We start from the raw sequence: 24153 nt of genomic DNA, 5'->3' as shown, positions 1-24153 counted from the left end.
CTGACATAAAAACTAGCCAGTGCAGGTACCAACACATGAAGTGGAACAAAGGTCAAAAGCACAGGAACTTGGGTTCTCCATTTTCCTCTCCTTTAGTTAAAGAACTTTGTAGTGATTTAGATTAATATAAGACATTATGGCTTATATATATGTATTAATTTATAAACAGGTTAAGTATCCCTTTATCAAACATGCTTAGAATCAGAAGTGTTTTAGACTTTGAAATATTCGTGGACATAAGTAATGAAAAGTCTTGGGAGTAGTAATCAAATATTATACAAAATTCACTTTTACTTCATGGATACTTAATATATATAGCCTATAGGTATCCCTGTACGATGCATTTATTGCCTCTGCATTTTGACCGTGACCCATCATATGATGGTAAGAGTATAACTTATCTCTTGAGACATCCGTCTCGGGATTTTCAAAATAGGGACACTCCATCTGTATTCCCTTTAGATATTTTGAAGAAATGACAACTCTCTAAAGCAACCGTAACAATAGTCAAGATGGTGGCACAGTTCTCTAATTGAGCTACTCAGGATGTTGAGGCAGGAGGATCAAAGACCTTTGTGGACTATAGATTGAGTTCAGGGCTAGACTGGCCAACCTAATGAGACTGTCTTAAAATAAAAAGGAAAAAGGGAGCTGGGTGGTGGTGGTGCACGCCTTTAATCCCAGTGCTCAGGAGGCAGAGGCAGGTGAATCTCAGTGAGTTCCAGGCCAGCCTGATCTACAATGTGAGTTCCATGTCAGCCAGGAATGTTACACAGAGAAACCCTGCCTCAAAAAACAAAAAAAACAAAAGAGTTGTGGATGGGGGTTTGGGGATGTAGCTTTGTAGTTGAATATGTGCCCAGCATGTACAAAGCCCTGACTTCAGTTCCCAGTACCAGAGGGAATTTTGAAATGCTAATGTTAAGTTTATTTCCATAAACTATATTTACTTTGAGTCCATGTACTTCATGGTTCATGCATCTTGGTAGTCTGTTTTAGTAGATTGGTTTTTGAGTGAAAAGTAGGTTTTCAGAAACCTCAGTCATGATGCTAATGATAGCATGCCACACATCCCTGAGTACAAAACATTGTTTTTGAAAAGTCATTTCTTTCCTCTTAACAGTTTGCATTTTTTCTCTTTACTGAGCATATATGGCTTTCTTTTTACCAGATCAGAGGATAGCAACAGGTTTAGGCTTCCTACTGTGCACTTGGATCTGTTGGTGTTTAAATATCCCAACACCAGCAGTAGTTCATTAAAAAGTCCTTGGTTTTTAAAAGTTAAAAAATAGTACGTTATGACTTCCATAGAAACTGTCCATCTAAAAGTAGGTATGGAAGCAATTTTAGAAGTTGTGTGAAGAAAATGCCTACAGGGATGGAGAGATAGTTCATCAGTAAGAGTACCTGCTCTTCTTCCCGAGGACCCAAGTTCAATTCCCTGCATCCATATAGTGGTTCACAGCTATCAATAACTCCACATCCTCTTCTAGCCTCCACAGACACCAGGCATGCACATAGTACACAGAGATGTACTCAGACTAAACACCCGTCAACATAACACAATAAATAAAAATTAAAAGATAGGAAAGAAAATGCCTGCAGAAGGGTGGCCAGGGAGGCTAACTGCTGTGAGTACACTCATTTAAGTGGAAACACTTAAATGAGCATAGTCAGGGCTTCAGCAGAGGCTTGAGAGTGGACAGCTAGGGCACTGGGTGTGCTTAGGGCTCAGTTGCCATGTCTCAGAAGACGGTTCTTTATAAGAGGCCTCAGGAAGGTAAGTGGCTCTCTACTGACACAGTACCTTTACTAGTTTCCGAGTCTGCTACTTCAGGGCCTCTGTGTAAACACCCATCTTGTACCGTTCCTATGGTATACAGCATTGCCATGCCCAGACAGGGAGTTCCTGAGAGTTTGAAGGAGGAGGTGACAGGCCTCAGTGGTGACAGTTGGGAAGAAGCATGGCAGTGACACAGGTTGCCAGTTGATTGTGGATCCCAGTGTGGGAGATGGTGGGAAAGATGGAGTGTATGGGCAGAGTCCTGAGTGTGGGGAAGGCAAAGGAAAGCTTCTGGAATAGAGTGTGGATGCCACTGTAGAAGTTAGGGGTTCCCAGAACTGTTGACAGCCCTCATCCTAAGACAGAAGCATGTAATGATATATTACTGATGGAAAGACTTTCTGTTTTTTCTTATTTATTTGACATAGAGTGTCCTTTACCCAGGCTGGTCTCAAACTCACTGTGTAGCTGAGGATCTGAGGATGACCTGAATCCCCCGCCCCTGTGTGCTGGGATTATAGCAAGAGCTTGAACACCTGGCTTAGTGCAAGGACTTGGAGAACATTTCATAGTAAAATTCAGTAGCTTGCCATCCATAAAATAAAATCACTTTTTAGCCAGGATGGTGGTGCAGACCTTTAATCCCAGCACTCAGGAGGCAGAGGAAGGCCAGCCTGGTCTACAGAGTGAGTTCCAAGACAGCCAGGGCTACACAGAGAACCCTGTCTTGACAAAACAACAACAAAATCACATTTTAAAATGGATAATTTACTAGTACAATTTTTCTTTTAGGAACCTATGGATTTTTGTTTCCAAGTTTACAGAATTTGATGCACGAAAACTACATAAATTATATAAGATGGCTCATAAGAAAAGATCTCAAGAAGAGGAGGTAAAATACAAATCTAGTCCTAATTTATACCAATGTATAAAAATAATTGCACATGAAATTCCCTTAGCTTTTGTTTTTCCCTGGGCCGGTAGTGATAAATCTGTGGGGTTGTTGATGGTAGATAGGCCACTGGCACTTTGCCTGTGTCTTACATGGTTTCAGTACAGCCCAAACAGGGTGACAGAAACCACCACAGGCCACAGAGTTTGTCACCTGTGATCCAAACATAATTTCATATGGTGTGACTTTTCTTTGTACTAGCCATATATAGTTCCTAACATTTTCCATGAGTAGCCAGACAGCATGACTGTTGTTTATTAGGTAAAATAGCCAATACATTAGAGCCAGATAGTGTTTTAAAGTCCTGAAAGAATTTGTTACCTTGTGATCTCATGACCTGCATCACTTTTTTCCAAACCTTTTCTTCTTACATTTTTGTATCTTGTAATGTGGCTAGTCATAAGTCCCAGGATGATGGGCAGAAAAGCTATTCCTATTCTTATATGGGCATATGCTTGGCATCCATCCTGTTTCTTACATGGAAGAATCCCAATTGCTTACTTAAAGGAGTAGATATTTGCAGTGTCCAGGCGTTGTTACCCTTTCTTATGAGTAGGGAGATGGGTGTAAAGGTGACTTGGCTTCTGTGGAAGAATTAGTTCTCACACAGACTTTTATAGATCTGCTGCTTAGCCACATGGTCCATATCCAAATCAGCCACTGAGGAGCAATTGCGAAAATTGTTCCAATTTTCACTAATGTCTCAGGCTCATGAACACAGAGACTGTGTTTCTCATCTATTGCCATTTCTTTAGTGCCCGTAGTCGTACCAGGACCAGCATGGGCACTTAGAAGAATTTGTAATGTGAACTTAATGCATTATTGACCTGGGAATTATACTCTCAAATAGTTCATAATTTAATTTTACACTGAAGAATTTAATGTAATGGTAATAGGAATAATACAGTAATTGTGTATTAGTGAAATTCTAAACATAATAAAATTTTACACTTCTATATTTATTTATTTTGTGCTTGTGTGAGAGAGAGCAAGAGAGTGAACACGGGAGTGCAAGAGGCAGCACTTACCTCGTGATGTCCAAAGACAGGCTGCAGGGGTCTCTGCTTTCCTATCCTCCCTTGTGTCCCAGGGATTGAACTCGGGCAGTCACGCTTAGTGATGCATGCCTTTAACACTGAGCCATCTCACTGGCTTCTAATCATTATAAAAATCCGTGAAAGAATAGTTAGGAAAGATTCCAGAGAAGAATAAACTAGTCGGGAAAGGCCCTGAGATAGGAGGGAAAACTGGATTGAGGATCTAAGTTGGGCACACAGTGGTAGAGGACCCCACAGAAGCTCATGAGGTTGAATGGCAAATGTATCAGTCTCCAACTATGGGGAGTGAGTTATCTTAGTCTCTCTATAGGATAGTTGTCTTGCTTAGGGTTACCAGTGCTGTGATGGAACACCATGAACAAAACAAACTTGGGGAGGAAAGGGTTTATTTGGCTTATGCTTCATCATCATTGTACATCAGTGAAGGAAGCCAGGACAGGAACTGAACAGGGCAGGAACCTGGAGGCAGGAACTGATACAGAGGCCATGGAAGAGTGCTGCTTATTGGCTTGCTCTCCCTGGCTTGCTCAACCTGCTTTCTTATAGAACCCAGGACTACCAGCTCACGACAGAACCACTTACCATGGACTGGGCTTCCCTACATTGATCACTAACTAAGAAAATGTCTTACAGGCTTGCCTACAGCCCTATCTTATGGAGGCTTTTCTCTATTGAGGCTCCTCCTCTCATAACTTTAGCTTGAGTCAAGCTAACATAAAACAAACCAGCACAATGGTTCTTCAAAATTTGTCAGAAGAGTAGAACATATGCTTCTACATCTAAGAGTTTAGTTTAAGGGACTAATCAAAGGTTAAAGCATTCTTATGATGGGAATGACTGCAGTCCAAAAATAATGGGGAGATTATGGTCATGTATTCTCCTGAAGAGTAATAATCAAGCATTAAATGAAATATGGTAGTATTAAATATCATGCAGGGGAAGATATTTTCATAATGTGCTAAATGAAAAAAGGACAGAATCAAGTAATATTTGTTTTCTGTTCTTTATACACAAAAGACTTAGATATGGACCAAATTATTTATAGTCATTTCCCTCCTACTTAGATTTTAAGTCACTTTACACTTGTAAAATTATATTTTGAGACTCTTACTTGGATGGAGGAGTGGTAGAGCTAAGGGTCTGATGTCCAGCGTGAGGACTTTGCTGTAGTAACTCCTCCTGTGTGACAGCAGGTAGTTCTTACTCTAGCTAGCCTCGGAAACGGAGCAGTCATGCTTTTGTGTAGCCAAGATAGTCCTCGGAGTCTGCTGAGTGCTTGGCCCCTTGTATGGGGATAGGCTATGGCCAGTGACACCTGGCTATGGCAAGTGTGTTCTCACGGGGGCTTAGTGGAGGCTGGTTTTCTGCAGTAATCTAGTAGGTCAGAGTCCACAGACAGCCCACCCCGTTAGGCTGCTGGAGCTGTAGGTCTCGTGGAGTTCACAAGCGGTTTTGGTAAGAAGGTATTAATGGCAGCTCAGAAGTATAGAGGAACAAGATGGAACTGTTTAGGGAGATGACTTTATTCTGCTCTCAGGAGTTAAGCCTAGGGTCCTAAGCTCTTCGATTTCCTTTTACTTTGCCAGGAACAAAAGAAGAAAGATGATACGCTTGGTGGTAAGAAACCATTTCGACCAGAGGCCTCGGGCTCAAGCCGGGATTCTCTGATATCTCAGTCCCATACCTCACACAACCTTCATCCTCAGAAGCCTCATTTGCCTGCCTCCCATGGTCCACAGATGCATGGACATCCAAGAGATAACTACAGTCATCCCAACAAGAGACACTTTAGTAATGCAGGTAGGCCTCTAGATAGCTTTTAAAGAGGTGTCAAAACCCCTAGTCATTTCATTGTCCAAGGACTTGTGTACTTTCCCTGAGACCTTGTTGTCTGTACTTGATTTTTATAAAATGTGAAATAAGATCTAGAAGATTAAGGACCAGCTCTAAGTTAAGGCGATCACAGGTACCATGAAAGGTAATGGGCAGACTTAGAGAACAACTCACATCCTGTGTGTAAGAATGATCACTAATTAATTTTAAAAAATGTCATACGGGCTTGCCTAGGCATGTAGGGAGGACATTTAAAACTGCTAATATTGAGTTGGTGACAAAAGATAACCAAATAGAAAAAACAAGCAGTGGACTGTCAGCAGAGGAGAAGCAGCCTGTGTTAATGAGAGGATGTCAGAAACTGTACATCTGATAAAGGGTTATTAGCAGGTAAGAAGAGAAGAGACTGGTTAAGAAATGGGGGAAAGGCCTAAACAGACATTTCTCAGAAGACGATGATGAGCTCTGAGGCATCCTAAATTCAGTTGTAGGTCAGATGGGGAGGGGCTTCAATAGAGGAAGATGATCTTAACTCCAGATGGGGAGGTACTGCAGTAGAGGAAGATGATTGATTGCAACTCACAGCTTCAAGCTAAATCAACAGAGAGGAGTACACTCATTCTTTGCTGAGTGCTGTAGATTACCCATAGGGCCACATTGCATTTTGCTTTTGGAACCAACCAGACAGGATGTAGCAGAAACTTTATTTATGGACGAATGTATCCAGGATGCTGCCATCTGTGTCGACCTGACTCTTTTTTAGTAAATAATGTAGGTTTGTTTAAAAACATTAATGATTGAACATCCCCAAATTTCACTAGAATAGACCCTAACCTTAGGTCCAGTGGACATTTTTCCAGCTGCTATAGAGTCATGCTGCTGGTGGCTCAGGGACTTTCACTGGTGGCTTGTCTTTTGACCTATAGATAGGCATGTGTACCTCAATAAGCCCTTTATTTCCGAGACTGTTAGTCTTGTTTGTTTTAATAAAGTATATAATTGGCCAACAAGTATAAAGAAAAGCACTCAGCATTATGGGCCACAGTGAGACACCACTTTACACCTGATAATAGCTGTTATTAACTCAACACAGTGTCGGCAAGGATGTGGAGAAAAAGGCAGCCTTTACCACTGTTGTTAGATTAACACAGCCATTATAGAAAACACAAGTAGGGGTTCCTAAAAGCATTAACATAGAACTCTCATATGACCTGCAAGTTGAGTGTGTGCATCTCACGTTGAAGAGGTATGGGAACTTGGCAGGTTTATTAATGCCAAATTCCTATTTACAAGAGCCAGCACATGGAATCCACCTAAGTGTCCATCAAGAGCCAGAGAAAACAGAAAATGTGATACATGTACACAAAGGAATATTAGTTACCCATTAGAAATGAACCTGCAACTTGGGACAGTGTGGGTGAGCCCAGAGAATACCATGTTTAGAGCTGTAAGCTGGTGCAGAAAGACAAATGCTACATGGTTTCTCTGTGTGTGGAATCTAACAGAGTTGAACTTGGGGGATCAGAGAGAACAGTGTTTGACTGGGGAGCTGGGAATAAGAGGCGGAGGAGTGCTGGTTGAAGGGTACCAGAGTTAGGAGAGGTGCTCAAGAGGGGAGCTGTACTTAATAACAAGATGTCACTTAGCATACTGTAAAATGATGTAATTCATCCAGTAACAAAAACCAGTGGGAGGTTTTAAATGTTCTTTCCACAAACACAAAAAACATTCGTTAACTCAGCCATTGTATAGTTAACGTGTATTTTAAGATATACACAAAATAAGTGTATGTAATTTTTATTTGTTAATTTAAAAAAACTTGAAATTTAATTTTTGAAACAAAACTTAAAAAAGAAAAAGGAAAGTAAATTGAATTAGATTTTGGAAATTTGTTTAGAAAAGGAGAAATGGCCAAGCAAGATGGCACACACCTTTAATCCCAGCACTTGGGAGATAGAGGCAGGTAGATCTCTGATAATTCAAGGCCAGCCTGGTCTACAAAGTGTGTTCCAGGACAGCCAAAAATATATAATAGAGAGACCCTGTCTCAGAAAAAAAAGAAAGAAAGAAAGAAAGAAAGAAAGAAAGAAAGAAAGAAAGAAAGAAAGAAAGAAAGAAAGAAAGAAAGAAAGAAAATTGTAGAAATAAAACTAAAGGTGAGTGTGGTGATGTCTGTAATCTCAGAAGTAGAGGGGCTGAAGCAGGAGAGTCCTGAGTTCAAGGTCAGCCTGAAGTATGTATAAGATTTCCTCAAGCTGTGTGGTGGTGGCAGAGGCAGGTGAATCTCTGTGAGTTCAAGGCTAGCCTGGTCTACAGAACAAGTTCCAGGACAGCCAACACACAGAACACACAGAAACCCTGTCTCGAAAAACCAAAACAACAACAACAAATCCAAAAAAGAAAAAAGAAAAGAAAAAGATTTCTTCAAAGCCTCAATACAGCTATATGTTGGATTTTTTTTTAAAAGAGATATAGATTAAGGATTAGGGAATTCATACAGAAAAGTAAAATTGCTCATATGGCACAATGACCACCCTTGCCATTCAGGAAATGTTAAGGAGAGAGGTAACCAAGTTTTCACTTACTCCACTCAGCAATAATTAAAAGGAGAAATGCATGCTAGTTATTAAGGATAGGAATTGGTCTAGTCATTTTTAGAAAATAATTTGAAATGAGTAAATATATAGTCCCTTTGACCACAGTTCTCTTGTCTGGATGTCTAGAATGAGGACACATAGTCATGTGAGAGTGCTGTTTAAATATTACATTGGCAAAAAGCTAGAGGAACTGGAATGTCCACTAATTAGGAGAATGAAAACCGAGTGTTAGGACATCTGTACGCAGTATCATCCACCATTACAAAGAATTGGCTAGACCGACCATTGTGCACTTGCTGGTAATATCAGTACTTGGGAGGTCAAGGCAGGAGTACTGGCTGCTATTCCAGAGGATCTGGTTCAATTCCCCGCACCCACCTGGAGACTTGCAGCCATCTGCAATTCCAGTTCTAGAGAATCCCTCTTGTGGCCTCTACAGGTACTGCATACATGTGGTGCACAGACATCCATCCTGGCAGAAACATTCATAGATATAAAAGAAAAACAAATAAAATTAAAAAACAAATTCAGTAAGGGAAATAATAAGAACCAAACAGTAATCATGTTGTATTTTTACAATAATCATACTGTGTTAAAAATCCATGTCTGTAGTTTTAAATTTACTGAGGTGAAATTCATACAACATAAAGGTAAGCATTTGTAGGTGAACCATCCAGTGGTATTTGTACATTCAAAATTCTGCATAATAGTTCTGTCTCCTTCCTAATTTCTCTGTCACCTCAAATAGAAATTCTATACCTAGTCCCCATCCTCTCTTTCTAGCTTTCTGTATTTTACCCCTGTAAATTAACTTATTTCTGAATACTTCAGGTAAATGGAATATACAGTATATATACTACCTCATGTGACTGGCTTAGCAAACTATTTTCAAAGTTCATCCTAATTCTAGTGTGAATCAATACTTAATAGTGTCAATCAATACTTAATTCCTTTTTAATGGAAGGGTAGTATTCCACTCAGTGGGTGTACATGCTTTTTCATTCATTAATGGACATTAGTTTCTCCTTTTTTATTGTTGAGAATAGTACTGATATAAACATTTGTATCCATATGTTTGCTTGAATACCTGTTTGCAGTTGTTTTAGCTAGGTGCATGGGGATGGGATTGCTGGTTCTACGGGAACTGTTTGACTTCCTGAAGAACCAAGGACTCCCTTATACACACTTAAGCACTTGTGTGAACAGAAAAGGACATGAAAGTTAAGTGTGGTCAGTAGTAACTGTTGCCTTAAGACTGGTGGGAATAGAAGGGAGATTGTTTGAATTTAATGATTATTCATTGTTTATTGCTTCACTAGTTAAAATAAGCAAACGTTATTTTTAGAAGAAGAATAAAATAAAAATTACTGAAAAAGACTTAAAGCATATAGAAAGTATAGAAGCATACTGTAAGATTTTACAGATTCAGTTTTTCTACAGTAATCAAGATGAAGTATATTTCTTTCTAAACTTTAGTTCTAGAATTCCATTTGTGTACACACACACACAGAGTAGATTTCGAGTTTGAGGCTGCATAGCAAGCTATTAACTCAAAAAGTGCCCCCACATCTCTTGTAAACTTTGATATATTAAATTATGTCTGGGGCCTGAGAGCTGGCTCAGGGGTTAAGAGCACTGGCTGCTCTTCCAGAGGATCTAGGTTTAGTTCAACAGATTGTGAATGTGCCCTTTAGACTTTTTGTAAAAATTTCAAGATTTTTTAAAAAAGAAAATTTATTTTTATTTCCTCCCTCTCACATCAAAGTAGTGCACACCTTTAATCCCAGCACTGGGGAAGGAGAGGTAGGCAGACCTCTGTGAGTTCAAGGCCAGCCTGGTCTCCACATAATTCTAGCCCAGCCAAAGCTATATAATAAGATCTAACTAAAAAAAATATTTAACTAATTGCTGGTACTCAGCAATTTATTGATTTTTTCATTTTATGTGTATGAGTATTGTTCACATGTATGTCTGTGCATCATGTGCATGCCTGATGCCCACAGAGGTTAGAGGAGGTTCTTTCTCAAAGCCCCTGGAATTGGAGTTATAAATGGTTGTGAGCCTCTGTGTGGGTATTGGGGATTGAACCCGGCCCTCTGGAAGAGCAGCAAGTGCTCTTAACTACTGAACCATCTCTCTAGCTCGTTACAGTCATTTAAAAATCATTGCTCATTAACTTCCTCAGTGTTAAAACCGTTTCTTTGTGTTATTTCCTATTATGTGCTTTTTTCCTTTTGATTTTTGGTCTCTTGTTCTTTGGTTATTTTTCCCCTAGTAGGTGACTTGGTGCTCTAAAACTTGTTGAAGCTTTAGCTGCTGTTCCCAGACTAGGAGGTGCCCATCTCAATGTGGTGCTCTGGCTTACCTGTCCTGGGCTCAGCCCTTCGAGTCCTCCTTGTGGTCTAAGGAAGGAAAGTCTTTAGTTAAAGAGGTCTTCAGAGGCTCGACACAGCTCGTATCGAAGGCTGCAGCACCTTTAGCTGTGTAAGTGAGGGCGGTACTATGAAACCGCAGTACCACTGTCCAGACCCTCAGGGTTCTTGAGTGAGTCTCATTTCCAGGGGCTGCTGCACACTGGGCAAGCAAGAATGAAACACGTAAGCCGTGGTTGGAAGGTCTTAGCAGGGACAGAGGGGATAGAGTTTCTTTGGCCTTAGAAGTTGGTGGCAGCAGAGAAAATGTTAGGACTCATTCATTACTCGTGTTAGCGATAAAGCTAAGGAAGGAAATGATTATCTCCTTCTAACCTGTCAGCCTTCAGTAAATTCTGCCATGTCTTGTAGTTATGAAACATATTTCTTCTTGCAGATCGAGGAGACTGGCAGAGAGAAAGAAAGTTCAACTATGGTGGTGGTAACAATGCCCCCTGGGGCAGTGACCGGCACCATCAATATGAGCAGCACTGGTACAAGGATCACCATTATGGTGACCGGAGACATATGGATGCCCACCGTTCTGGAAGCTACCGACCTAACAACATGTCCAGAAAGAGACCTTATGAGCAGTACAGCAGTGACCGAGACCACCGGGGACACAGAGACTATTATGACAGGTGTGTAGACAGTGTGAGAGGCCAGGTCTGACCTGAGCGGACATGCATATGGGAGGAAGGATGGTGATGCTCACACAGGCTTGTCTGTCTGTCTGCTGCAAAATGAGTGTCGTGCATGAGTCAGTTACAGATCTATGTCCCTGCTATCAGGATAGCTTCAGGATGCTGCAAGGGAGGGTGTTTGTAGCTCTATTTCTTACTTTATGTGTATGAATGTTTTGCCCCCACGTATATATGTATACCATGTGTGGGCCTGATACCTCGGGAGGTCAGAAGCCCGTGTTGATGTCTGGACCTGGGGTATAGAAGATTGTAAGCTGCCATGTGGGTGTTGGGAGCTGAATCCAGGTTCTCTACAGGGGCTACAAGTGCTTTAACACCTGAGCCATCTTTCTAGCTCCACCCCCTTAAAAAAAGTATTACTTTCTTCTTGGAGAATTTTATAATGCATATAAATATGATTTTGGTCATTTCACCCCATTGCCTTCTCTCATCCCTCCATGCACCCTGCTGTGACCCTTCTTCCAGCAGGCCTCCCCTCTACCCTGCTGTCTTTTGTTGTTGTGATCCAGTGAGCTTTCCTGTGGTTGCTGCATGCGTGGGGTGGGGTTGCTGCATACTGTTACTTACGGCATGGGCAACTTATGAGTAGCTGCGTCACTGGAGAAAATGACACTGCTCTCCCAGCAACCTTCTTGTGCTTTTGTTTTTAGATTAGTGTATAGTGTGTTCTATACCATCATGACATTTCTGACCAAAGTGTGTCTGTGGTGCTCCTTCCCACTGTCTCCCACCCTCCTGCTGTCCTGTTCTCCCCTTGTAACTTCCTCCCAGATCCTTTTCCTCTCCCATGTCCCCATACTTCCTCATCACATAATATATTCTCTCTTGGTTTCCCTTCTAGATTTGTAGATTTTCATATGCTTAAACCATGTGTACATGTATACATTATAGGCTAGTGTCCATGTATGTATGAGGGAGAGCATTTGATTCTTATCTTTCTGAGTCTAAGTTACATTGTGTAGTATTGTACCTTCCAGATCCATCCACTTTCCTGCGAATTTCGGAGAGGCAGCATTAGGAGACTCACTAGCCAGCCTGCCTAGCCTAATCAGTGAGCTACAGGTCTCAGTGAGAGATCTTGTCTCAAAAAACAAGGTCGGGGCAGTGAGATGTTTTAGTTGATAAAGGTGCTCGCAACCAAGCCTGATGACCTGAGTTCAGTCTGCACACATATGGTGGCATATATGTGCACACAAAATTAATAGATGAATAAGTTAATGTAATATTTCTTTAAAAGGTGAGTGGTGCCTGAGGTATGATAGCTGAGGGTGGCCTCTGGCCTTCACATTCATGTGCATACACCCCTGAACATGTGTTCACACATACCTACACATGTGAATATGCACACAATATGGAGTCAACAGTAATAGTTCCTACTGTGACCCTCACTTTGCAGGGGTTCTGAGGTGGGTACCAGCCTGTGGTCCTTGCCCTCCTGGATCCAATAACTTACGTCAGAGCCTTTTGAAGTTGTACCTTCTCTTTAGCCATGCAGTGCCACTAGTGAGGTGATGAGTCATTTTCAGTTTGTGAGTTGGCAGGTGTGGGAAGAGCACTGTTTTAGCAGACTTTAATTCAGAATCTGCTGTTGATTGACCTCCATAGCAACCGTGGTCTTCCCCGGGCTGATGTTAGCGTTACGTACAGACTGTACTGTGAATTTAGAGTGTCCTGCTGTTGTTTTGGAAGGTGCATTAGATGGGAACCAGTAGCCTGCATTAGCCACCTCAGCTGAAGGCGCCTCTGCTCTCACCACCACCTGGTGTCCCTCATCTCGTCCGGCTCCTTTGTGGACGTCTGCTTTTGCCCTTTGCCTTCTCTGTCACCGAGGCTGTGACCCCTGTGAAAGGGGTTTATTTTGAAGGGTGTTTTTTTTTTTTTTTTTTTTTTTTTGGTTTTTCGAGACCGGGTTTCTCTGTGTAGCTTTGCGCCTTTCCTGGGACTCACTTGGTAGCCCAGGCTGGCCTCGAACTCACAGAGATCCGCCTGGCTCTGCCTCCTGAGTGCTGGGATTAAAGGCGTGTGCCACCACCGCCCGGTTGAAGGGTGTTTTTGCTGGGTGTAAAGTTTTAGATTGCTGCTTTGGGTACTTTGAGGCACTCCTTTGTCGTCTGCTTGTGTGCTTCTGACAAAAAGGCCTTCTTCTCCTTTTTCCTCTTTATAGACTGTTTTTCTCTCTCTCCCTGAGTGTGCTGTGTGTCCTGTGCTGTGTGTCCTGTGCCGTGTGTCCTGTGCTGTGTGTCCTGTGTTGTGTGTCCTGTGCTGTGTATTGTATGCTGTGTGTCCTGTGCTGTGTGTCCTGTGCCGTGTGTCCTGTGCCGTGTGTCCTGTGCCGTGTGCCCTGTGTTGTGTATCCTGTGCTGTGTGTCCTGTGCTGTGTATCGTATGCTGTGTGTCCTGTGCCGTGTGTCCTGTGCCGTGTGTCCTGTGCCGTGTGTCCTGTGCCGTGTGTCCTGTGCCGTGTGTCCTGTGCCGTGTGTCCTGTGCCGTGTGTCCTGTGCTGTGTATCGTATGCCGTGTGTCCTATGCTGTGTGTATCTGCCTGTCTGTCTTCCTTGCCTCTGCGCCGTTGTTTGTGGCACAGAGATTAAACCCAGGGCTTTGAATGGACTAAGCAAGTGCTGTACCACTTAGCTGCCTCCCAGCCCTGGCGGATATTTCTTTGTGTTTCCTGAATAACTCAGGAATTACTCAGCTTCTTGGATATGTAGGGTTATTCCATCCATAAATTTGGAAGGTTTTCAATATTTTTCAAATATTGTTGCCATCTTCCATTCCTCTCCTTTGGAAATTCAAATTGTACTTAATATTATCCTGCTTGAAGTCATGGTGTACTGGCTGGACTCTGTCAGAATTGTTTGAGTATCTTTATCTGCTAACGTTTATTTGAGTTTGTTTCAGTTGGCCAGCTTACCTCATTAGGTAACCTATTCCCTTGGTACTTTCCATGCCTTGTAATTTGTTAGATGCCCTATAAAATACCATTGACAGTGATCACACACACACACACATACACACACACACACACACACACACACACACACACACACACACACACACACACACCCTTATCTGTTTTAACATTTGTTGTTTGTTTCCTTGACTTCTTGGGTTTATTTATCCTTCTCGTCAGATTGAAACAGTTTTTCTAATATCCTCTGTAGAACTGGCTTAGTGGTCATAAATCCTTTAGTCTAGGGATCTCAACCTGTGGGTCACAACCCTTTTGAGGGGTCTAGTGTGACCTTTCCACAGGGGTTGCCTAAGACCATCGGAAAACACAGATATTTACATTATGATTTTTAACAATAGCAGAGTTACAGTTAAGAAGTAGCAATGAAAATAATTGTATGGTTGAGGGTCACCACAACATGAGGAGCCGTATTAAAGAGTCGCAGCATCAGGAAGGCTGAGGACCACTGCTTTAGTCTCTTTATCATGGAAAGTTTTTATTTCTTCTTCAATTTAATTATTTTTTAAAGTCCGTCCCGTCCCCTGTAGCCTCCCTGCCCCCACCCCCAAGGTTTCTCTGTGTATCCCTGGCTGTCCCGAAACTTGCTCTGTAGACCAGACTGGCCTTGAACTCACAGAGATCCAATGCATTTATGAATTCAGGTGCCCAAGGAGGTCAGAGGCGTCGGATCCCCCGGAAGTGGGCTGTAGATGGCTGTCAGCCTCCTGACGTGGGTGCTAAGAACTGACCCCGGTCCTCTGGAAGAGCAGCAATGCTCTTAACCACTGAGCCCTCTCTGCAGCCCCTCTCTTTCAATTTTAATAGGTTGTTTTTCTGAGAATAGTCGTCTGGCTGACAGTTGTGGTCTGTCAGGACTCGGAGAACGTCTTTCCAGGCTCTTCTGCTTTAAAGGTTTCTGTCAGTATTATTCTATTATAATCAGATGTTTTTTCATGGGCCTGCCTTCCCAGGCGACTTGGATATTCTTTCTTGCAACTTTAAATATCCTTTAATCTATATTTTTAATGTTTTAACTATACTATATCATTTTTTTTTCGGTTTTTGTTTGTTTGTTTGTTTGTTTTTCTGCTCTTGTTTATTTGATGTCCTCTAGGTCTCCTGTTCCTGAATGGGCATCTTTTCTCTGGGTGTGGGGAATTTTCTTCTCTGATTTTATTAAAGATACTCTCTATTCTTTCTCTATAGTTTGCCCCTTTGTGCCATAATGTGGAGGTTAGGTCTTTTAATGGAACCTCAAACTCTCCCATGTTCTAGAAGTTGATATTTTCTTGTACAACTTTCTCATGACTTTTACCAAGAAACCCAGTTCCTCTCCTCGGTCTTCTGTCCCGACTGATTCTGACGAGACCTTTCTGTTGTGCGTTTCCACTGAGGTTTTAATGGACTTACTGAGGTTTCATTTCCAGGATCACTTCAGTTTGGGTTTGCCAACAATTCAAACTCTTATTTTCCTATTTTGGATTGGCTTTTTCATTCCATTCATCTTTGTCTTTGAGATGTTTGCACGTAGTGAAATCATTCTTTTAAATTCTTTGTCTTCTAGGTCATTTTCATTAGGAGCCATTACTGTTGATTTGTGTTTTTTTGGAGACATGTTGCTTACTTATTTATTTTTGTATGTGTGGGTTTGTTTGTTTGTTTTATGGCTGTGTTGGCATTTGTCTATCTGTAGTTTGGTTTTGATTGAGATTTTCTGTTTTGTTCAGGTCATCTTTTTTCTTTTAGTGGAGGAGTTTACATTGCTCAGGATTCATAGCAGAGTTGAAAATGAAGCATCCTGTCTTTGTCTTGTATTTGATGCTACAGCCTCCGTTCCAGGTCTTTTGCTTGTCTGCTACAGCCTGGTCTCTTCATTCTCGGTCAGGAGCTTGAACAAGTTTCCCCTGGGTCTAAAGGCCAGATAGGACAACTAGAGGGTCCCAGTCAGGCAGCTGGTAGGACTCTGGGTCTCTGGGTCATGTGGGGTGAGTGTCCCTGGTGGAGAGTGACTTGGGAGCGGGTGACTTTGGAGAGAAAGGGGCCAGGAGGAGTCGGTGGTCCTTAGCAAGCAGCTGCCAGGCCTGGGTTACTCGTGTGGTGGGGGTCTAGGTGTGTAGGTAAGCCTGCCGCATGTGTGGTAGCTGGAGAGTCCCTGGTGGAGTGAATCAGTTTGTAAAATAATTTTAGGCAGCCTTAATGCTGAATATCTAGGTTGATTCTGGGTTTTGCTGCTATTAATAATTTACAAATAGTTTCTGTGTATTTTTTCTCCTGAGTGTTGTGAAGGAATAAGAGAATGTTGATAGTTGTGTTTTCCTGAAGGGAGAGTGAGTTTACAAAGCTATCAGTGATTGTCCACATGTGTCCACACTTGACTGCAGCTCTGAAGACTGTATGTCATTTCATAGGATGCCTTTTACCAATATGTGTGAAACAACTGACCGTTTCCGGGGCTTGTATGTGTGTATGTGTGTGTGTTGGTTTCCTGGTGGTATAAACATTTGCCTCTGGGTCCATGTGTGTATGAGGAAATGCCAGCAGAAGATGGAGAGATACGAAGAGTCTGGTTTTGGTCTTTCAGCTGACCTTTGCATCTCTCTTTCAGGCACCATCATGACTCTAAGCGGAGGAGATCAGATGATTTTAGGCCCCAGAATTACCACCAGCAGGATTTCCGACGAATGTCTGACCACCGACCCACGATGGGTTACCACGGCCAGGGACCCTCAGACCATTACCGCTCTTTTCACACAGACAAGTTGGGGGAATATAAACAGCCCCTGCCCTCACTGCACACTGCGGTCTCAGATCCTCGCTCACCTCCTTCCCAGAAATCTCCCCATGATTCCAAGTCACCCTTGGATCACAGGTCTCCTTTGGAGAGATCACTAGAACAGAAGAACAACCCCGATTATAACTGGAATGTTCGGAAAACATAAAGGACGGCTCCGCCGGGGAGAGGTGGCAGGAGCCGTCAAGCACTTGGACGTTCTGGCCTGGCCCAGCGGGGGCCGGTGCTCAGGCTGGGAGCGGAGTGTTTGGATGCACTGCTGCTGAGTCCCTGAGTTGGCGGCTGAAGGAGCACTTGAGGGAGTGGAGGCCCTGGTCTGCTGCTTTGGTTTGGCCTCCACTCCTGCACTTTGGCACCCATCCCACCCTCGCCTCTTGTGGCCTCCCACCTCCGAGGGTGCTCGGAGGAAGAGGCGACTTTCTGTCCCCGCTGCATCGGGCTGCTTCCCCTGGGAAGGACTCGGGGATCTTGAGAGTCAGTGAATGTTAGAGTCGGCATGAGTGACCAGGGCGAGGACCTGCTGGACAGTGTGTGATTGGTTCACTATGACACGAGGGATGCTGCTGATGGGAAGTGGGGGGTCACAGGGCGGGGTTCACACTGCAAGACTTGAAAGGGGAGCAGGCATACCCCTCTGCTGTGTTCTTGGGAGAAATGATACACTTGGTCTCATTATGTGAAGGGGGTGGGGATAAAGAGACAGGGAATAACTTCCACCATGGCCTCCTACCTGCCAACACTAATTTTTTCCGTACTATCTTTGTACATTTCAAAGGTTTGGTCTCCTGGTGGGGTCCATTTCCCTCTTTGTCAGGGAAAGTTGGATCCCTCTGGCTGATTTTAGAGTACTGTGACTTTGGCGTCATCGGTGCCAGGTCTTACTTGTTTGGGGAGTGGGCTGAGTGGGTGTGGGGTGGAGATGGGGGTGGGGTAGTGTGACCAGGAACTAGGAATCCCTGGTGGGTTTCTGGTTCCTGGGTTGAGAAGGAAAGTCACAGGTCCTGGAGATGGAAATGGAGGTGGCCTGCTGATGAGATTCCTGCTGGTGAGCCCAGGGGTGGGGCACTCATGCAGATGGGGGTGGGACTCCTGATGTGGGCGGTGGTAGTGCCAGCAAGCAGGGAGCGTTCAGTGTTGGAGTGGGTCAGCGAGGGCACTTGCATCTCGGTTCCTTTACACAGCTTGAAGAGGCAGACGGGCTCTCTGGACCCACACCTCTCGACAGTGGAGGTGCAGTCATGAAAACAGCTACTCATGTGGTTACATTGCCATTGCAAGTTGGGATTCAGTAGAATCAAACCCTGCCGCTTTAAGATCTGTAGAGTATAAGCCTAAGTTAATTTTTTCCCAAATCCCAAGCATCCATGACAGGAGTAGCTGAGCTGTATGATGGCAGGAGGCCTGTGAGGGTCAGGCTGGGTCGGGGTTAGGGGGAGGGCCGCTGGTGGGTTGCATCATTGAATGGCTCTTCTCAGTGGATGGATAACTGGGTCGGCCCTGTGGTTTTACTCACTTTCAGTATAGCTTGCCAGTATTGTTAGGGTATCCAAAGCCTTTCTAGATGGAGACAGCAAAACTGACTTGAACATATGGTATGGTGTGCCTCTGTAAGCTCATTCTGAGTTGATGAAGTCTTGTGTTGGACATACACAGGATTCGGCTCTTGGGGAACTCCCTGGGGGACAGGGTGGGGCCCGTCCTGGGCAGTACCATTAATGACTTTCCCAAGACAAGCTTGAGTGGTGTCCTTGAGTGCATCATCTGGCCGTGGTATGGCTGTGGTGGGCCATTGCTTCTGCTGCTTAGAGTAAGTACCAAGGACCTGCAAGTCAGTCCTTGCAGCCAGTGCTCAGCAGACCATCACCTTCTTGATCCTCGTGGTCCTTCACCCTGACCATGTACATGCATGACTGCCCTGGAGTTCCCTGGCTGTCGTCTCCTGCCTGGTGGCCTGCCATGACTTCTCAGTTGAAGGCTGAAAGTCTGGTCCCCTTTGGCCACACAGTGAAAAGTGAACCATAGATGGAGCTTCTTGCTGATCACATCAACACTAGTCTGTTTGGCCTGCTGTGCTCTGAGGTGCTGGGAGCTCAGCAAGAACAGGAGGTCCCCTGTGGAAGGTGGAGGGCTTTGCCTTTCCGTACTACCTAGGTCTGTCTGTCTTTCAACTTGTTGGTAGAAGTTACACGTTATTCTCAAAGATGTCTCATCATGAGGAAAAAGGATCTTCCTTTTGTTCACGTTCAGGACTAAAGTGCCATAAAGTGCAGCAAAAGGCAATGTTGGCCAGATCAGTGTTACATTGATTCTAAGATTGCAGTATCTCCCACCAAACGTCTGTTCTAGGTGTTGACGTGTATTTGAAGGGTGGGTTGGAGAAAGGAGGCATTCCTCTTGCTTTAGACCAGCATGTGCATCACATGCTTTACACGGAAATTTGCACAGGCGGGAGACGAAGCCCGTGGAGCTCTGCTGGGCCTAGCTGGGCAGCCCGTGGTTGAGGAAATGGCGGGACTTGAGGAGAGGGGGTGTTGCCAAGGCCTGAAGTACTGTGATGCACTGTGACCCTAGAAAAGGACGGTGATGTCTCTGCTGATCACTGTGTCCTCTCATTGGCCAGCCTGCGGGAGCCCAATCTCATGGTCCTTCCTTGGACTCTGTGTAGTCAGTCATTCCTTAAGCCCCGCCAAGGGAACGCAAACATTTCTCACTGTGCTGCTGATGTTCTGAGCTGGTGTGGCTGGCAGCTACATCAGGCCGTGCAGAGCAAAGGTGATTCACTTAAGTGTTCACACACAGCAACACTGAAATCCTATAGACCAAAACCCACTTGTCAGCAGGAGCCGTGTCCAGGCCCAGCACCCGTGGGCTGCTAGCTCATCCGAGGCCAGCTGTATCGGGTGAAGAGAGCCATGCCAAGGGTCCAGGCTGCTTTAGTCCATCTGTGCCCTACCCATTTGGGAACAGGTGGTTTTTCTTGTAAACTTGTGGACTTTTGAAACCTGTTGACTAAACAGTAATTAATTTATATTTGTGAAAAATGCCACTGTCCTAGTGATTTCTGATGTAAATAATGTTGTTTATATAGTATGTATTAAAATTTTCCTACATTGTAAAACTGCTGTACTTTTGATTTTTGTGTGTTAACAAGCGTTACTAAGGGTTTTTAGAATAGGGCTAACCGGTTGCATTACGTTCTGGTGTAAGGCAGATGCCTTGAGGATGCTTCCTTTCCCTTCCCTTGCTGGTGGCATGGCCATGTGTCCAGACCGGTTTACAGCTTCATCGATGGAGTTTGTTTCTAAGTTACAGTTTTGTTGGTAGTTATAGTTTTTTGTCCCCGAACAGCTCCAGGCCACAGTCCAGAGCTGTGCACTTCATGAGACAGCATGGAGCTATTAAAGCTGGTAGTCATGCAGGAATGCCCTGAGCTGCTCAGGGTGGGGGTGGGGGTGGGGCCCTGGGGAGGCCTGCCTCCATTGTCCACCTCTGTCCAGAAGGAAGTAAAGCTATCAGACCTGCCAGCCTGCGGCTCTAGTTAACGGTTGGGCTATATATCCGTGAGTGGGGAAAAATGCTTTTCTAATGGGGACAGTGGCACAAATGTGAACCTGCAGTTTGGCACAGAGGCAGGCTCAGCTCCGACATGGCCCAGACAGAGCAAAGGTGGCCTGGTCTGTGGGTGGAGAGCCTCCTTGAAAGGAGAGTCTGAGAATCTTGCCCAGACCCAAGTGACTTTGAAACCAAACTCACATCTCTATTAACCCAGGTTTATAGCAGCGACGGGTCAGCTGCTGGGACTCCACCCTGCTAGCTATCCCGGACCCTTGGGTGCAAGAGGGCAGTGCTAAGCCTTGCCCGGCCATGGGCGGCTGGATCTGTAAGGCCTGTAGTTAGTTCCTGAGTGGAGAACTAGCGTAGAGAGCCGTTCCTGTGCAGAGACGGCTGGTAATCCCTCTGTCCTCCCCAACGCAGCTGGAATGGCTCTGGGAAACTTTGAAGAACAAGTGCTGTAATCATCGGAGTATTGTGATTTACGACAGCGCCAGGGCTCCCAGGGCTGCTGCCGCTGCCAAGATGCCTGCCTTTTACTGGAAGCCGCAGGCCTGGGGCCCCCACCCCCCAGGCCCTCCTTGGCGGGGACTCAGATGCTTGGCAAACACCACGAACCCTGCTCAATTAGTGCCAACAGAAAGGTCACTTACTGAAAACTAAGGACCAGCCGTTTGCCAGCAAAGGACAGAGCCTGTGGCTCTTAAAGGAGCCTTGCCACTGAGGCTTTACCTGAAAGGCCCTTCCGTCTTATTGCAGGTCAGAACTTTTAGGATCCATGCTGCCTCCTGGCTTGCATGGTGGTTTTGTGGAGTAGTCGGTGGATACAGCTGAAACAGATAAAACCTTCCCGCCTATTTCTGGTCAAGATGGAGCCCTGTCTAGCCCCTGTTGGTAGGACTCTCAGGCGACAAGTCTTGGGGTTTTCCTTGTTATTCGTCCAAATGGCTTGTCCCTGATCACACTGCTCTCTGGCTTTGTGTGGAACAAAAATATCAGGTCTACAGTCTTTACCTGCAATGTGTCCAGAGTGGATAGCTGTATCTCAGAGTGAGCAAGCATGGGGAGAATTCACATGGGTTCTCTGCCTTCCCTGCTAACTACAGGCACCATGGTGGCGTTTGGGTGGCATAAAGGAACTCACAGGAGTCAGCCCCGCCCCTCCTTTTGTCCCTGGCAGGAAGCATCTTTAACTGCAAATTGATGTGTTGTAGAGTGTGCATATAGGGCAAAAGAGCAGGTCTAAAGGCCACCAGAGGGCGACAGTGTTCCATTCTTAGCTGGGGATAGAGCCAGAGGGCAGCTGGACACGATGATGACTAGGACAAAGCATGCCTGTCTTGGAGGGCAGCCCTTGCTCAACATTGAGCCCCAGTGGCTTGAGAAAGAAGCTTCTGCAAAGCCAAGCCACTGCTTGCTCTGGAACACAGCAGGGACAGCAGCCACCCCAAGAGCTCCAATGAAACCAGAAAGACACTGTTGGGACCAGATCCTGGAGATAAGGCTGTCCATGTGAGTTCTGAGCCAGAAACATGGACCCTGTCTTTCTGGAGCTGATACTTTAGGTGGGGTGGGTACTCGAGACAAGCAGCTTGACTGTGAGGGAACAGAGTGTCACCTAAGGGAGAAAATAGGCAAGGTGCTGGTGGCCAGCCTCAGGCTGAGGGGATCAGAGAGGGCCCCTGGACCAGTCAGTGGGTGCGAGGCGTGTGCCAGACTGAGACTTGAACCTAGGCATTTGTGGTCCCCTCACACCTGAGCGTGCATGACTAAATGTGCATCCTGTTAGCCTCACAGTAGGGGCTGAGGTAGCAGTGACGGACGCCCCGCAGAACCCACAAGATGGGCTTGGCTGGCCACACTGTCAAAGGGAGAATGATGGGGCCCCTAGAGGCACTGGAAAGGAGAGACCTCTCTTGTTTGCTTTCTATTTCTCTGATAGACACAATGACCAAAAGCAACTTAGGGCGCTAAGTGGTTTGTTTCCACCATGCAGAGAAGTCAGGGCAGGAACTACAGCAGAGACCATGGAGGAACACTGCATACTGACTGACTTGCTCGATCTTCTTATACAACCCGGGACCACCTGCCCAGGGGTGGCACCACCCACAGTGGGCTGGGCCCTCCCACATCTGTCATTAATTAAGAAAATGCCCCCCACAGTCTTGCCTATAAGCTAATCTGATGGAGGCAGTTTCTTAATGAAGATACCCTCTTCCTAGATAGCTCCACTTTTTATCAAATTAACAGAAAACTAACCAGTAACACCCCCCCCCCAAAAAAAAAAACAACAAAAAAAAAACACTGGAGCCTTGGCTATTATAGAACCTAGCCGCCTCAGCATCAGACACATCGTCCCAGAGTACATGTGATTCTAGAACCGTCCTGCAGAGGGCAGCAGACGTCCATAGAATTCCCGTTGAACTACAGCTAGTTCCCACCCTGCCCAGGAGAAGGCTCCCAGCAGACTGGAGCCACCTTGTTCCTGAAGGAGGGGATTGATTGTTCCATGAGAGGGGATTGAGAACAGCTGTGTACTTCCCGAGGCAAGCCTCCCTGTCTTCTCCATCCACTGCTCAGGACCTCCAGGTCTATCGTGACTCATGGTGTCCTCTGCTTTCTATAAGGTCTGTGGTTCCATTCCTGATCAGATATGGTGGGTGGGGGGATTCAGTAGGAGTCTTAGTAAAACCAGACAGTGTGAAGACAATGAGAGGTTCCACACTGAAAAGTTCAATGGAACTTTTGAATAGTTGAAAAGTTTAGGAGAGCCTGAGTATAGTTTAGTCAAGGAGAGACTAGATATCTATCAAGACCCAGCTACCCATCCAGTTTGCGTCACCCTCTCCAGTAACATCTCCGGCTGGGTCCCACAGGCCTTGCACCGGCATGCTCTCAGCTCCCCCAGTTTCCCCCGGGAGGAAATCATCCTGAACCGAGTTAGCAGAGGGCAACAAGGCTCAGTGACATGATGGGGCTCATGGTTAAGGTCAGAGAACCAGGCAGCTCTCTGCTTGAGAGGACTGGCGTACACGATTGACCTCCGCCCCTCCCTCTACTACAGGATGGAGGAGGAACAACTGGAATTCACTGTTGCCAGCATCTCACCACTAGAGGTCACCCACGAGACAGGACACCTGCATCCACTCTGGCCGCTGTATCCTCAACATGGAGCCCAGCGTTCAATGTCACAATATCATTAAACATTTGCAGAATATATGAATGTCCCCCGCCCCCCCCCCCCCAAGTCGAGACCATGGCCAGCCACGTTGGGTAGCCTCCAACTGTCTGTATAGAGAAGAACCAGGAAGGACTCTTAGTCTTGTGTTAGGATAACACAGCACCTCTATGTACTTTCCCTGAGGGAGTCACTTCTAGTTATTAGCAAAGGGAAGGATGTGTGCACTCCAGAAGGCAGTTTTGGGAATATCCTGACCTTCACTAAGGAAGTGAGCTCTGTCTTGTAGACCTAGCTTGTGGTAGCTTAGGCCCCATCCAGTCTTGACATCCATGGGTCTT

The 24153-nt window shown here is 45.0% G+C and overlaps 1 protein-coding gene across 7 annotated transcripts in view; it reads left to right on the top strand.

Moving 5' to 3' along the window:
• The window catches only part of Chd2 (chromodomain helicase DNA binding protein 2), a 118548-nt gene extending 98348 nt beyond the window's left edge, over window positions 1-20200 (top strand). For all 7 annotated transcript variants that reach the window (XM_006990949.4, XM_076545100.1, XM_076545099.1 and 4 more), the window contains 4 exons: window positions 2576-2675; window positions 5380-5593; window positions 11032-11275; window positions 16897-20200. In XM_006990949.4, the coding sequence (XP_006991011.1) occupies window positions 2576-2675; window positions 5380-5593; window positions 11032-11275; window positions 16897-17230 (892 nt within the window). In that variant the 3' untranslated portion in view covers window positions 17231-20200. The remainder of the gene's footprint in view (window positions 1-2575; window positions 2676-5379; window positions 5594-11031; window positions 11276-16896) is intronic.
• The last annotated feature ends 3953 nt before the right edge of the window (window positions 20201-24153 follow it).

This window comes from Peromyscus maniculatus, chromosome 1 (genome assembly GCF_049852395.1).
Source record: "Peromyscus maniculatus bairdii isolate BWxNUB_F1_BW_parent chromosome 1, HU_Pman_BW_mat_3.1, whole genome shotgun sequence".
In the NCBI taxonomy this organism is placed as follows: domain Eukaryota; kingdom Metazoa; phylum Chordata; class Mammalia; order Rodentia; family Cricetidae; genus Peromyscus; species Peromyscus maniculatus.
Note: the sequence above shows the minus strand (reverse complement) of the source record. Positions and strands in the feature narration are given on the sequence as shown.